This window comes from Bombina bombina, chromosome 7 (assembly GCF_027579735.1).
Source record: "Bombina bombina isolate aBomBom1 chromosome 7, aBomBom1.pri, whole genome shotgun sequence".
NCBI classification, from domain to species: Eukaryota; Metazoa; Chordata; class Amphibia; order Anura; family Bombinatoridae; genus Bombina; species Bombina bombina.
Window position 1 is genome coordinate 11,173,727 of NC_069505.1, and position 15,232 is coordinate 11,188,958.

At 37.9% G+C, this 15,232-nt stretch overlaps 1 protein-coding gene across 1 annotated transcript in view; it reads left to right on the plus strand.

Annotated features, from left to right (window-relative positions):
• Positions 1-15,232, plus strand: part of LOC128635707 (alpha-2-macroglobulin) — an 806,957-nt gene that overhangs the window by 591,166 nt on the left and 200,559 nt on the right. The window contains exon 25 of the mRNA XM_053688833.1: positions 8,774-8,936. Within this exon, the coding sequence (XP_053544808.1) occupies positions 8,774-8,936 (163 nt within the window). The remainder of the gene's footprint in view (positions 1-8,773; positions 8,937-15,232) is intronic.

The following is a 15,232-nucleotide window of genomic DNA, read 5'->3' on the forward strand; positions in this document are numbered from 1 at the left end:
GCCAGAGAACTGTGAGTCCCTCCTTGATGATTGATGTATGCCACAGTTGTGACATTCTCTGTCTGAAAACAAATGAACGATTCTCTCTTCAGAAGAGGCCAAAACTGAAGAGCTCTGAAAATTGCACGGAGTTCCAAAATATTGATCGGTAATCTCACCTCCTGAGATTCCCAAACTCCTTGTGCCGTCAGAGATCCCCACACAGCTCCCCAACCCGTGAGACTTGCATCTGTTGAAATTACAGTCCAGGTCGGAAGCACAAAAGAAGCCCCCTGAATTAAACGATGGTGATCTGTCCACCACGTTAGAGAGTGTCGTACAATCGGTTTTAAAGATATTATTTGAGATATCTTTGTGTAATCCTTGCACCATTGATTCAGCATACAGAGCTGAAGAGGTCGCATGTGAAAACGAGCAAAGGGGATCGCGTCCGATGCAGCAGTCATAAGATCTAGAATTTCCATGCATAAGGCTACCGAAGGGAATGATTGTGACTGAAGGTTTCGACAAGCTGAAATCAATTTTAGACGTCTCTTGTCTGTTAAAGACAGAGTCATGGACACTGAATCTATCTGGAAACCCAGAAAGGTCACCCTTGTCTGAGGAATCAATGAACTTTTTGGTAAATTGATCCTCCAACCATGATCTTGAAGAAACAACACAAGTCGATTCGTATGAGATTCTGCGAAATGTAAAGACTGAGCAAGTACCAAGATATCGTCCAAATAAGGAAATACCACAATACCCTGTTCTCTGATTACAGACAGAAGGGCACCGAGAACCTTTGTAAAAATTCTTGGAGCTGTAGCTAGGCCAAACGGCAGAGCCACAAACTGGTAATGCTTGTCCAGAAAAGAGAATCTCAGGAACTGATAATGATCTGGATGAATCGGAATATGCAGATATGCATCCTGTAAATCTATTGTGGACATATAATGCCCTTGCTGAACAAAAGGCAAGATAGTCCTTACAGTTACCATTTTGAACGTAGGTATCCTTACATAACGATTCAATATTTTTAGATCCAGAACTGGTCTGAAGGAATTCTCCTTCTTTGGTACAATGAAGAGATTTGAATAAAACCCCATCCCCTGTTCCGGAACTGGAACTGGCATAATTACTCCAGCCAACTCTAGATCTGAAACACAATTCAGAAATGCTTGAGCTTTCACTGGATTTACTGGGACACGGGAAAGAAAAAATCTCTTTGCAGGAGGTCTCATCTTGAAACCAATTCTGTACCCTTCTGAAACAATGTTCTGAATCCAAAGATTGTGAACAGAATTGAACCAAATTTCTTTGAAAAAACGTAACCTGCCCCCTACCAGCTGAGCTGGAATGAGGGCCGCACCTTCATGTGGACTTAGAAGCAGGCTTTGCCTTTCTAGCAGGCTTGGATTTATTCCAGACTGGAGATGGTTTCCAAACTGAAACTGCTCCTGAGGATGAAGGATCAGGCTTTTGTTCTTTGTTGAAACGAAAGGAACGAAAACGATTATTAGCCCTGTTTTTACCCTTAGATTTTTTATCCTGTGGTAAAAAAGTTCCTTTCCCACCAGTAACAGTTGAGATAATAGAATCCAACTGAGAACCAAATAATTTGTTACCCTGGAAAGAAATGGAAAGTAGAGTTGATTTAGAAGCCATATCAGCATTCCAAGTCTTAAGCCATAAAGCTCTTCTAGCTAAAATAGCTAGAGACATAAACCTGACATCAACTCTAATAATATCAAAAATGGCATCACAGATAAAATTATTAGCATGCTGAAGAAGAATAATAATATTATGAGAATCATGATCTGTTACTTGTTGCGCTAAAGTTTCCAACCAAAAAGTTGAAGCTGCAGCAACATCAGCCAATGATATAGCAGGTCTAAGAAGATTACCTGAACACAGATAAGCTTTTCTTAGAAAGGATTCACTTTTCCTATCTAAAGGATCCTTAAACGAAGTACCATCTGACGTAGGAATAGTAGTACGTTTAGCAAGGGTAGAAATAGCCCCATCAACTCTAGGGATTTTGTCCCAAAATTCTAATCTGTCAGACGGCACAGGATATAATTGCTTAAAACGTTTAGAAGGAGTAAATGAATTACCCAATTTATCCCATTCTTTGGAAATTACTTCAGAAATAGCATTAGGAACAGGAAAAACTTCTGGAATAACCACAGGAGATTTAAATACCTTATCTAAACGTTTAGAATTAGTATCAAGAGGACCAGAATCCTCTATTTCTAAAGCAATTAGTACTTCTTTAAGTAAAGAACGAATAAATTCCATTTTAAATAAATATGAAGATTTATCAGCATCAATCTCTGAGACAGAATCCTCTGAACCAGAAGAATCATCAGAATCAGAATGATGATGTTCATTTAAAAATTCATCTGTAGGGAGAGAAGTTTTAAAAGATTTTTTATGTTTACTAGAAGGAGAAATAACAGACATAGCCTTCTTGATGGATTCAGAAACAAAATCTCTTATGTTATCAGGAACATTCTGCACCTTAGATGTTGAAGGAACTGCAACAGGCAATGGTACTTTACTAAAGGAAATATTATCTGCATTAACAAGTTTGTCATGACAATTAATACAAACAACAGCCGGAGGAATAGCTACCAAAAGTTTACAGCAGATACACTTAGCTTTGGTAGGTCCAGCACTAGACAGCGATTTTCCTGAAGTATCTTCTGACTCAGATGCAACGTGAGACATCTTGCAATATGTAAGAGAAAAAACAACATATAAAGCAAAATTGATCAAATTCCTTAAATGACAGTTTCAGGAATGGGAAAAAATGCCAAAGAACAAGCTTCTAGCAACCAGAAGCAATGAAAAATGAGACTTAAATAATGTGGAGACAAAAGCGACGCCGATATTTTTTTAGCGCCAAATAAGACGCCCACATTATTTGGCGCCTAAATGCTTTTGGCGCCAAAAATGACGCCACTTCCGGAACGCCGACATTTTTGGCGCAAAATAACGTCAAAAAATGACGCAACTTCCGGCGACACGTATGACGCCGGAAACGGAAAAGATTTTTTGCGCCAAAAAAGTCTGCGCCAAGAATGATGCAATAAAATGAAGCATTTTCAGCCCCCGCGAGCCTAACAGCCCACAGGGAAAAAAGAGTCAAATTTTTGAAGGTAAGAAAAAATGATTAATTCAAATGCATTATCCCAAATATGAAACTGACTGTCTGAAAATAAGGAATGTTGAACATTCTGAGTCAAGGCAAATAAATGTTTGAATACATATATTTAGAACTTTATAAACAAAGTGCCCAACCATAGCTTAGAGTGTCACAGAAAATAAGATTTACTTACCCCAGGACACTCATCTACATGTTTGTAGAAAGCCAAACCAGTACTGAAACGAGAATTAGCAGAGGTAATGGTATATAAATAAGAGTATATCGTTGATCTGAAAAGGGAGGTAAGAGATGAATCTCTACGACCGATAACAGAGAACCTATGAAATAGACCCCGTAGAAGGAGATCACTGCATTCAAATAGGCAATACTCTCCTCACATCCCTCTGACATTCACTGCACGCTGAGAGGAAAACCGGGCTCCAACTTGCTGCGGAGCGCATATCAACGTAGAATCTAGCACAAACTTACTTCACCACCTCCATAGGAGGCAAAGTTTGTAAAACTGAATTGTGGGTGTGGTGAGGGGTGTATTTATAGGCATTTTGAGGTTTGGGAAACTTTGCCCCTCCTGGTAGGAATGTATATCCCATACGTCACTAGCTCATGGACTCTTGCTAATTACATGAAAGAAAGCCTGCTTTTAAAGAGAAATATCTACAATCCTTTTTGCCAATATATGACCAATTGTTATTATCCTTAAATATTGGTGTCTTTTATCATTATATATTTTTTCTTTTTGACTCATCCATATGGCATACTAGATAAATAATTAGAGGTCAACAAAACAGACTCCAATCAAAGTCTTTGTTTAAGCCCCTAGGGGTCAGACAATCCAATTTATGAATCCAGAACATCTCCCTCATTTTGAGGAGATGTTCTCTATCACCACCCCTCCTTGGTTTCATTACCTGATCTATGATCAGGAATCTAAGTTGACTAATATTGTGACCTGCAGAGAGGAAGTGAGAGGACACAGGAGCTTCCATGTTTTTACATCTTATGTTTGATTTATGTTCTGTTATCCTCTCCCTTACCTCTCTGCAGGTTTCGCCTATATAGATAAGTCCACATGGACACTTGATCATGTAAATAGCAAAAGTAGTTCTACATGTGAAATATTTATTTATTGTGTATTTCCGTCCGCTAGTTGGATGATAAAAGTTTTTTCCTTTTATCATAGAACTGCAGTGACTGCAGTTCAGGCACGGATAACAACCATTGTTCTTACTGCCAATTGTTAGTTGGATATTTTTCTTGGTAGAACCTATATCAGTGTGTACAATCAAGTCATTGATACTTTTATTTTTCTTATATGCTACCATGGGCGCCTGTTTAAATTCTTCCACTTGTGGATTACATTCCCTTATTATGTGCCAGTGTTTTTTTAGGACACTGGTTATTTTTCGACTGAACCTGTTATGTTGGGTGACAAATATTATGTTATTCTCTCCTTTCTTACCCATGTTGCCTTTTTTCTGATTTTGTTTAAGACCAACTTCTGCATTTGCCAATTGTTCTATTATCAAGTTCCTAGGGTATTTCCTCGCAATGAATTTATTAGCCATTTCTCCCAATCTTTGTTTACATTTGTTGCTGTCTGACACAATTCTCTTAACCCTAGTGAACTGGCTCTTAGGTATTGCTTTAAACACACTATCTGGGTGGCAACTGCCATATTGTAGCAAATTGTTCTTATCGGTCTTTTTTGTATATAGATCAGTTTCCAAAAAACCTTTCTCTTTATACACATAAGTGTCCAAATATTCTATACCCACTTCACTCATATTCATACTGAATTTTAATCCTTTTACTGAGCAATTTAGGTCCTCTATAAATGTTAATAGGCTCCCAACGTCGCCCCCCCCCCCACACGCCAAACACATCATCGATGAATCTACACCAGGATACCCCATGAAGTTGGAAAAGTGAGTTCGAGTACACCCCCCCCCAACTTCATGGGGTCTCCTGGTGGAGATTCATCGATGATGTGTTTGGCGTGTGGGGGGGCGACGTTGGGAGCCTATTAACATTTATAGGAAATACCCTAGGAACTTGATAATAGAACAATTGGCAAATGCAGAAGTTGGTCTTAAACAAAATCAGAAAAAAGGCAACATGGGTAAGAAAGGAGAGAATAACATAATATTTGTCACCCAACATAACAGGTTCAGTCGAAAAATAACCGGTGTCCTAAAAAAACACTGGCACATAATAAGGGAATGTAATCCACAAGTGGAAGAATTTAAACAGGCGCCCATGGTAGCATATAAGAAAAATAAAAGTATCAAGGACTTGATTGTACACACTGATATAGGTTCTACCAAGAAAAATATCCAACTAACAATTGGCAGTAAGAACAATGGTTGTTATCCGTGCCTGAACTGCAGTCACTGCAGTTCTATGATAAAAGGAAAAAACTTTTATCATCCAACTAGCGGACGGAAATACACAATAAATAAATATTTCACATGAAGAACTACTTTTGCTATTTACATTATCAAGTGTCCATGTGGACTTATCTATATAGGGGAGACCTGCAGAGAGGTAAGGGAGAGGATAACAGAACATAAATCAAACATAAGATGTAAAAACATGGAAGCTCCTGTGTCCTCTCACTTCCTCTCTGCAGGTCACAATATTAGTCAACTTAGATTCCTGATCATAGATCAGGTAATGAAACCAAGGAGGGGTGGTGATAGAGAACATCTCCTCAAAATGAGGGAGATGTTCTGGATTCATAAATTGGATTGTCTGACCCCTAGGGGCTTAAACAAAGACTTTGATTGGAGTCTGTTTTGTTGACCTCTAATTATTTATCTAGTATGCCATATGGATGAGTCAAAAAGAAAAAATATATAATGAGTATAGACACCAATATTTAATGATAATAACAATTGGTCATATATTGGCAAAAAGGATTGTAGATATTTCTCTTTAAAAGCAGGCTTTTTCTGGAATGGTATATTTCTCTAATTTTTCTGTATGATTGTCTTTTTGTACAAATTCATAATGATGAGAATGTATTATGTACATTGATCCCTATTACTGAAGCTCTATAGATATTGGAATTTTATGCTCCTCTTTTTAAATTGTATACAGGTTTTATGTTGTTTTAATAATATGTGATGGTGTTTATCCATTCCATAAAAAAGCACTGAAAAAATTTAGAATGAAATCAGTGATGTACTATATTTTTCATCCACAAGATGTCACTGTTGCAACAGCAATGGTTGTGTTCTTTATGGAATGGGTTAATTAACACCAGGTGAATGATTAACAGGTGCAGGTATAAGTAGCAGAAACCTGTATAACTAAAGTGTACATGACTAAGAGCCTAATGCTGGCTTGAAACGTTGTATTATCAATGGGACCCAAGATAAAAGAATAAAGGTCTTTTAAAGAAATTGGTGGCTGGAGTTTCTTGAAATTTATGGACTTTGGTGAGACTTGGCAAGTCTGTTGCTCCGTGCCCCACTGAAAGAGGAAATTTGGTGTGCTGTTTCCACTATTTTGATTCTACTTCAATCTTCTTTCTTCAGGATCCATCTTCATCCCGCCGACGCGGAACATCCTTCTTCCCCGACGGACTAACGACGAATGAAGGCTCCTTTATGGGACGTCATCCAAGATGGTGTCCCTTCAATTCCGATTGGCTGATAGGATTCTATCAGCCAATCGGAATTAAGGTAGGAAAAATCTGATTGTGCGGAACATCTGTAGTAAGAATCGATCTGTGTCGGATTGAGTCCGGCGGATCGAAGCTTACGTCACAAAATTCTACTTTTGCCGGTCTCTAGCCTTTGATAACTAAGGCGAATCAGCCTCGCCACAAATACGCTGTGGAATTCAAGCGTATTTGAGGTTGACGGCTTGATAACTACCCCCCTCTGTGTGTAGTGAGGTGATCAACCCTGGTATGATCCTATATATATATATATATATATATATATATTACTGCTCCTTGTGACAATTAGACTAAAGACATTTATCTTCATGTGTCTTGGTTATTTGTAATAAAGTATTGGCTATGGTAAAATAAAATAATATTTATGTCACACTAAAACTGCACTGTATTGGGAAATGTGTCAGGATTAGTATGAAATCAGGTCCTTTATGTTAGTGCTGATTTAACTCTGCACCTCCTGAATCCTATATAGAGGATGGTGGGATAAGCGCTCCAAAGTGTAGCTAACCAGTGTGATCAAAAAAATGTTATTAATAAATAATAAATGGAGAGAGTTATAAAATATATATATATATATTAATTTAATATGAGGTATATATCAGTAATATGTAAATACTGTAGTGAATAATTAGACACTTAAAAACATATACATCGGTAAAAGAAAATAATAATAAAAGAAACAATTTACATATAAAATGAACCAATAATACTTCTAAGAACAATGGGTAATTTAATCTTAAAATAGTAAGTAGCAATATATCAACCTAGCTAAACAAGAAAGTTGAAGCTATTGGCTTGATTAAAGTGGATGCTTACAGATATAATATATGAACATTTAAGATCCAAAAGGTTCTAAGAGCCAGAGCAAATGATATGTTGTCCGTTAGAAACAACTATGAGGGAAGAGCCGTGAGTTGTGACGTCACGTCACATGACTTGTAGAGATCCTCCAATCGTAACAACCAGACTGAACGCAATGGTATTTTTAAAAAATCCTGGTTAAGAAAAGAAACTTAAATGTCAATCTGTAATTTTTAGCAACAATACTTGCAAATATCAGGTTTTGTCTCTCAGCTGTTCGAAACAGCACAATGTTGGTCGATCCATCCTTTATAATCCGTCTTCCATCTGACAGAGAGCTCCAAACAGTCTATTGTCCACTGTAATAGTTGTGTGCAAAAGATCTTGCAAGGGTAATGTTGTTATAGTAGGAGCAAGATATAACAAGCAAGCACACAGGAATTAATCATATGTCTATCTCAGTGTATGTTTCAGAGAGGTAGAGATGAACCTGTGTAAGTGCCGCAGGAGAGGAATTGGATAGCTACAATTAGCGTTAAAAGTATTGCACACAGGGATTATTCATATATCTCTCTCTACATATATCATAGAGATCGAAATCAACCTGTGAACTGCAAATAATAACACAAAGTGTGATATGAGTTCCCAAATACGAGTAAGCAAATCTACGCGTTTCGGCAGTATCAACTGCCTTTATCAAGATGCTTACTAAGAGTAACCATTGCCTTATATAGGGATATGATATATGTAGAGAGAGATATAGAGATAATAGTCTGTATATGGAGATTTACTAGACTACCTAGGGATTTAAGCACACACCACTTAGGTAGCACTCACACCACCCCTCTATTTTGTCTCAATGGGATGGTATGTAATCCCGGGGGGGGCAGCAAAATGTATCCTCCCCTGTGTGGCCAAATATCCTATCACCAGCCCTGAGACTGTCCCTTTAAAAAGAGAAGCACTCAGCTCAGTAGCTACAAAAAGTGTCTTGTATTTCCATTTTTTATTTTAATTATATGTAATGGGGACCCATGTTTTATCATATCAGCGTCTTTATAAATAACAGAATATATGGAAGTTGTATACAGTAAGATGTCTATTCTCTGTGCACAAACCATGTGGTCTCATTACAGGATCCCGTGATGCAGAATGCAATGTCCTTTTTACGTAACGCTGTGCCTGACGCAAGTAAGGTGTACACTCAGGCTTTGCTTGCCTATGCCTTCACACTCTCTAATGAGACCCAGCTCAGGCAGAGGATGCTGGGAAATCTTGAGGAGAGCGCAGTGAGAAGAGGTAAGTGATGGCTCAGAGAGCACCTACCCTAAGTAAAATACCCTAAATCATAAAGCAATTGCAGAAAAGCAAACGTATTAAGTAATCTTAACTGTTACATAGGCTGGAAAAACATAAATTATGCTTACCTGATAATTTAATTTTCTTCTGAAGGGAAGAGTCCACAGCTGCATTCATTACTTTTGGGAATACAGAACCTGGCCACCAAGAGGAGTCAAAGACACTCCAGCCAAAGGCTTAAATACCTCCCCCACTTCCTTCATCCCCCAGTCATTCTGCCAAGGGAACAAGGAACAGTAGGAAAAATATTAGTGTGAAAAAAGGTGCCAGAAGAACAAAAAATAGATAAAAACACGGGAGGGAGCTGTGGACTCTTCTCTTCAGAAGACAATGAAATTATCAGGTAAGCATAATTTATGTTTTTCTTCATACAGCTGCATTCATTACTTTTAGGAAAAGAATAACCAAGCTAGAGGACACTGAATGCAAACAACGGTTGGGTACAAAAGGCGGCCCCTTCGAAAGGCACCACAGCCTTATTACTCGACACCCTAAAAAAAAAATAGATGACACGGGTGAAAACCCGAAGCCCAGTTAACTGCACATTAGTTACACCGCTGGCAAAACCGAACTAAACCACTCAGTCCCAGAATCTGTCAAGCCCAAACAACCTCCAAGGAGTCAGCCCCATGGAGCACGACTCCTATGGAGGTACCCGGCCAAGACAAGGACCGCTATCTTCCCCCAGAAAAGAAGAACAGATTCTCATGAAAAATCCAAAGGATCATTCCACTCTGCAGAACATAGAACAACCCATGGTTGTCGTACAATAGCAACGCCCAGGGAAACGAACTCCCTAGAACACAAGGACAGCAGAAAAAGAGATCCATACACAGGGAAACATGTCCCAAAATGGAATTGAGGAACAGGAACACGGCCCTTCAAGTGTGACAGATAGTAGCCAAGCTTCTGACATGGACTTGAGTGAAGAAAGGTAGGCAGCAAAACTCGTCAATACTGATTACCAAGGAGCTGTTAATATGAGTCGGGATGGGTTCGCAGGAAAACTCTCCCTGCATCTCCAGACTCTATCTTTCATCCATGCTCTCACTGAGAGGCTGACAGGATTACTTAAAACTCCAGTCCCATTGTGAAGAGTACTACCCTCCATGAGAGACTATCTTGAACTTCTGACACTTCTTTGCTAACCTCCTGTGAATGAAAGGCAAAGAATGACTGGGAGATGAGGGAAGTGGGGGAGGTATTTAAGCCTTTGCCTGGGGTGTCTTTGCCCCCTCCTGGTGACCAGGTTCTGTATTTCCCAAAAGTAATGAATGCAGCTGTGGACTCTTCCCTTTTAAGAAGAAAGATAGTATTATGGTTTATAATTTTACTGTAGATTACAAACTCTAACCCTAAACTTAGCGCTAAACCAAATACTAGTTTTAACCCTTAAAGGGGCAGTGTACCGTAAAGTTTTCCCTTAATGTGCTTCAAATTACTTGTTATACCAGCTTCAGGGTATAAAATGTATGAGAAATTGCTTCTTTGGTGTCAATTTATCAAAGCATCAACTGATAATACGCTTGAATTCCACGTCGTATTTGTAGCGAGATTGATCCACTGTAGTTATCAAAGCGTCAAGATCAGCAAATGTTGAAATTTGTGACGCAAAATACAATCCTGCAATCTCAATCCGACGCAGATCGATGCTTGCGTCATTACAGATGTTTCGAATTCACATTCGACTCTATTTGACACTTCCCAATTTATCAAACATTTAAAAGGTACGCTCGCGTGTATTCCGACGCAGCGTACCTAGTTTTCAATCCACCACCCTTGAGGTCGCGGATGCTATAGAACTCAATGGGAGTCTGAAAGCACAGAAAGCGTATGTTCGATGCTGTAAGAGAATGAAGTATATTACATAATAAAAGTAAATTAGAAACTCTATTAAAATTGTATACCCTTTCTAAATCAAACAATATTATTGCTCCACATTTGCTGCACTAGTAGATATTGAGATAAAAATGAGTCATTACTACTTATGGATTATGCTACAAATTTGTCACTCATTACAAAGCAAGGGGACAATATGTCTACAAATTTTTTGAAAAGTTTTGCCCCAAACTTGTCGCACTAATAGATATAGAGATAAAAATGAAATACACAACATAATATAGCTAACTTCCTTTTTATTTTTTGTGAAAAATCTATGTGCACCATGTTTAAGCCATGTAATACAAGTCCCACTCTTCACTTTGCACCAATTATGGCGCAACACTTTTCACAGCAATTATGACGCAAACTCCTAAATAACCCACACACTAGTGAATTTTTCAACCACTTTTGATTGGAATATGCATAATCACATGATTTATGACATCAGCCAATCTGATTCAAATATACATTTTAAACTATCACTAGCGAATCAAAATGCTCAATACTTATGTCATTGATCACTCATCAGAACTTGTAAGTGCCATTTGTTACATTGTGTATTATACTTTGAAAGTATGTATTATGTGAATTTAGAATTAAAGATAAACATTGATGCTGACATTAGGACACACAGTGTAATATTTTAGACAAGGATTTTAAAATCTGAATTGATGTTTGATTCAATATAATCTTAAATTGATAGCTCAAAGGGATAGCCCACCTAACATTAAACTGTCATGACTCAGATACAGCAGAAATTAAAATCACCTCTTTACTGTCATGCTATTTTCAGTGTATTTCATCCTTCTCTTGAATTTCTTTTTAAGTAAGAAATGTCATCTTATATGCCAGCCAATTTTAAACACCTGTGTAGGGGTGGTTTTTAAAACTAGATTGCAATCAGAAGGGGTTAGACAGGTGCAGAGAGAAAACTGTCCCAGCTCTTAAAATATCAATTGATGGCAAATAAATACATGATATATGTTATATTCGCAATTATTCCTGCTCAGAATAATAATAAATGTTCACTATATACATATAGTGGTATAAATAAACATTGTTTAGAACAAAAAAAGGAATTTAGGGACATGTAAATATGTCTGCAAAAGATTTCTGACATAACACACACACATACATATATATATATATATATATATATATATATATATATATATATATACACTGTACATACAAGTATGTGCAAAGATATATGTACAAATTTTAGCATTAATATTCATTTAAACAAAAACTTGAGATAAAAGCATATCATGACTTCTAGAAATACAAATACACATTAATTTATGTATCATATAACAAATCAATATAAAAATAACTTACTATGAGATATTGTTTGTTGAGGTATAAATGTAGCTATTTCTTGGACATAAACAGATGAAAAATAAAAGATTAGCTTTAGAGAAATGTGCTTGTTCATGGACAGTAATGAAATGGTAGGCATATTACTGTCTAGGCCAAGAAGGCAGGGGCCTAGGGCGGCAGTTTGGAGGGGGCAGCAAATTTTGCCTCAGAGAGCACTGCTATGCAGAGTTAGTGTGATCAGCCACACTGTTTTTTTTGGCTCATTTCACAGTCTTGTTAGCTAGTGCGGCTCTGACAGCTGCAGCAGGAAGGTCATTTAACATCCATAAATCCCAGAGATCCTCTGACCTCTCCCAGCACAGCACTCAGTGTTAGAAATAGTTTTACACTGCTGTTGATTTGAATGAAGCATGTGGTTGGAGGCTGGAGCTAGAGCGAGAGGTAAACGTGCATTCAACTTTGAGTTACTGTCAGTAAATTTCTTGAAAACATTCATGCCATAAAGGATAGCAGCTAGCAATTCACTCAGTCCTTAGCTAGATTTATGGAATGGAAGCAGTGTCCATTCATTTAGTTTTACTTCCTCTGCCCTTCTTATTTCCCCCCTCCACCTCAGTGCTGTGCGTTATCTCCCTCCCTACTGTGTGTAGCATATTCACTGCAGGGAAAGCTGTTTGTTAAAACTAGCTGACAGGAGGGGTAGCCTGGGTTTTATCTCTCACAAGATGTCAGGGAGTCACCAGGTAAATAAATCACCCAGGAAAAGTATTGCTGAGCAGGAGGGGGCTTTAGTTTCCTTTTAAGAACCTGTATTAACCCCTTCTTCATCTGACTCTACCAATTCAACAGATGTTTGCATTGTAATGATCCCTTTAAAAGGTTTAGCTCCAATAATGCATCCTATTCAGAGCATATGTTGCCTGTATATGTAGAACAATTTAAAGTTATCATTTTATTGCTTATCTCTCCTAACCCTTACTGGGAATGTAATTTCTTCTGCTTGCTGTGTTTACACAGCTTTGTTATAGCCTATAAGTAAGTATAGAAAGTTTCAGTATAGGTAGGGATACAATGTGCAAACTCAGTTAATTTAAATGCTGAAATAAACATGAATAGTCTATTTGTATACAATTTTATACACGTATCCTGTCCTCCGCACATCGATAAACATTAATAGTCTATTTGTAAAAAAATTTATACACGTGTCATGTCCTCCTCACAACGATAAACATTAATAGTCTATTTGTTAACAATTTTATACACGTATCATGTCCTCCGCACATCGATAAACATTAATAGTCTATTTGTAAACAATTTTATACACGTATCATGTCCTCCGCACATCGATAAACATTAATAGTCTATTTGTAAACAATTTTATACACGTGTCATGTCCTCCGCACATCAATAAACATTAATAGTCTATTTGTAAACAATTTTATACACGTATCTTGTCCTCCGCACATCGATAAACATTAATAGTCTATTTGTAAACAATTTTATACACGTGTCATGTCCTCCGCATATCGATAAACATTAATAGTCTATTTGTAAACAATTTTATACACGTGTCATGTCCTCCGCACATCGATAAACATTAATAGTCTATTTGTAAACAATTTTATACACGTGTCATGTCCTCCGCACATCGATAAACATTAATAGTCTATTTGTAAACAATTTTATACACGTATCATGTCCTCCGCACATCGATAAACATTAATAGTCTATTGGTAAACAATTTTATACATGTATCATGTCCTCTGCACATCGATAAACATTAATAGTCTATTTGTAAACAATTTTATACACGTATCATGTCCTCCGCACATCGATAAACATTAATAGTCTATTTGTAAACAATTTTATACACGTATCATGTCCTCCGCACATCAATAAACATTAATAGTCTATTTGTAAACAATTTTATACACGTGTCATGTCCTCCGCACATCGATAAACATTGATAAATGTCGACAGCATACACTGTCGGCCAATAGCAGGGTGTGTCAATCAACCCGATCGTATTCGATCGGGTTGATTTCTGTCCGCCACCACAGAGCAGACGGACAGGTTATGGAACAGTGGTTTTTAGATGCCCCGGAAACAAGGGCATCAAGCTACATATGCAGCTTGATAAATCGGCCCTTTGTGTGAATCCTGTTGAAATTTGCATAAATATAAATAAATATAAGCACACACACACAGTTGTATTAAGTAAAATTAATAATGCTTCATAACTTCTGTTTCTAGCGATCCTGAAGGTTCGCCGGAAACAAGGGGCATCAAGCTCCATATGGAGTTTGATAAATTGACCCCACAGTATCTGTTACCCATTCACTGTAAAAAACGGCGGTCAGGATCACAATATGGGAACCTTGGCCACCTGCAATTTACTACGTAGGCCCATGTTCGCAATTGCATGCATATTTCTGTCATGACTAATGTGTGTGTACATTATTATTATCAGGTATTTGTAAAGCGCTTATAGGTTTCGCAGGGCTATGAACAGGGATCAAATGGGTAGAGAGTCCTCCCGAGAGTTGCACTGTTGTAGTCGGCTCTTATGAAGGTGATCTGCAAATAGCTGGGCTCATAGGCTTACATGCTATGGGGTTTAAGGGGATAGCAGTGGAGATAGGAAGGTTAGTGTAGGTTGTATGCATCCCTGAACAGTAGAGTCTTCAAGGAGCACTTGAAGCTTTTAAAACTAGGGGAGAGTCTTGTGTAGCGAGGCAGAGAGTTCCATAAGATGGGAGCCAGTCTGGAGAAATCTTGTAAACGGGAATAGTGATGTCGCGAACCTAAAAATTTAGGTTCGCGAACGGCGGACTCGAACTTCCGCAAATGTTTGCAAACCGGCGAACCGCCATTGGCTTCAATAGGCAGGCAAACTTTAAAACCCACAAGGACTCTTTCTAGCCACAATAGTGATGGAAAAGTTGTTTCAAGGGGACTAACACCTGGACTGTGGCATGCCGGAGGGGGACCCATGGCAAAACTCCCACGGAAAATTACATAGTTGATGCAGAGTC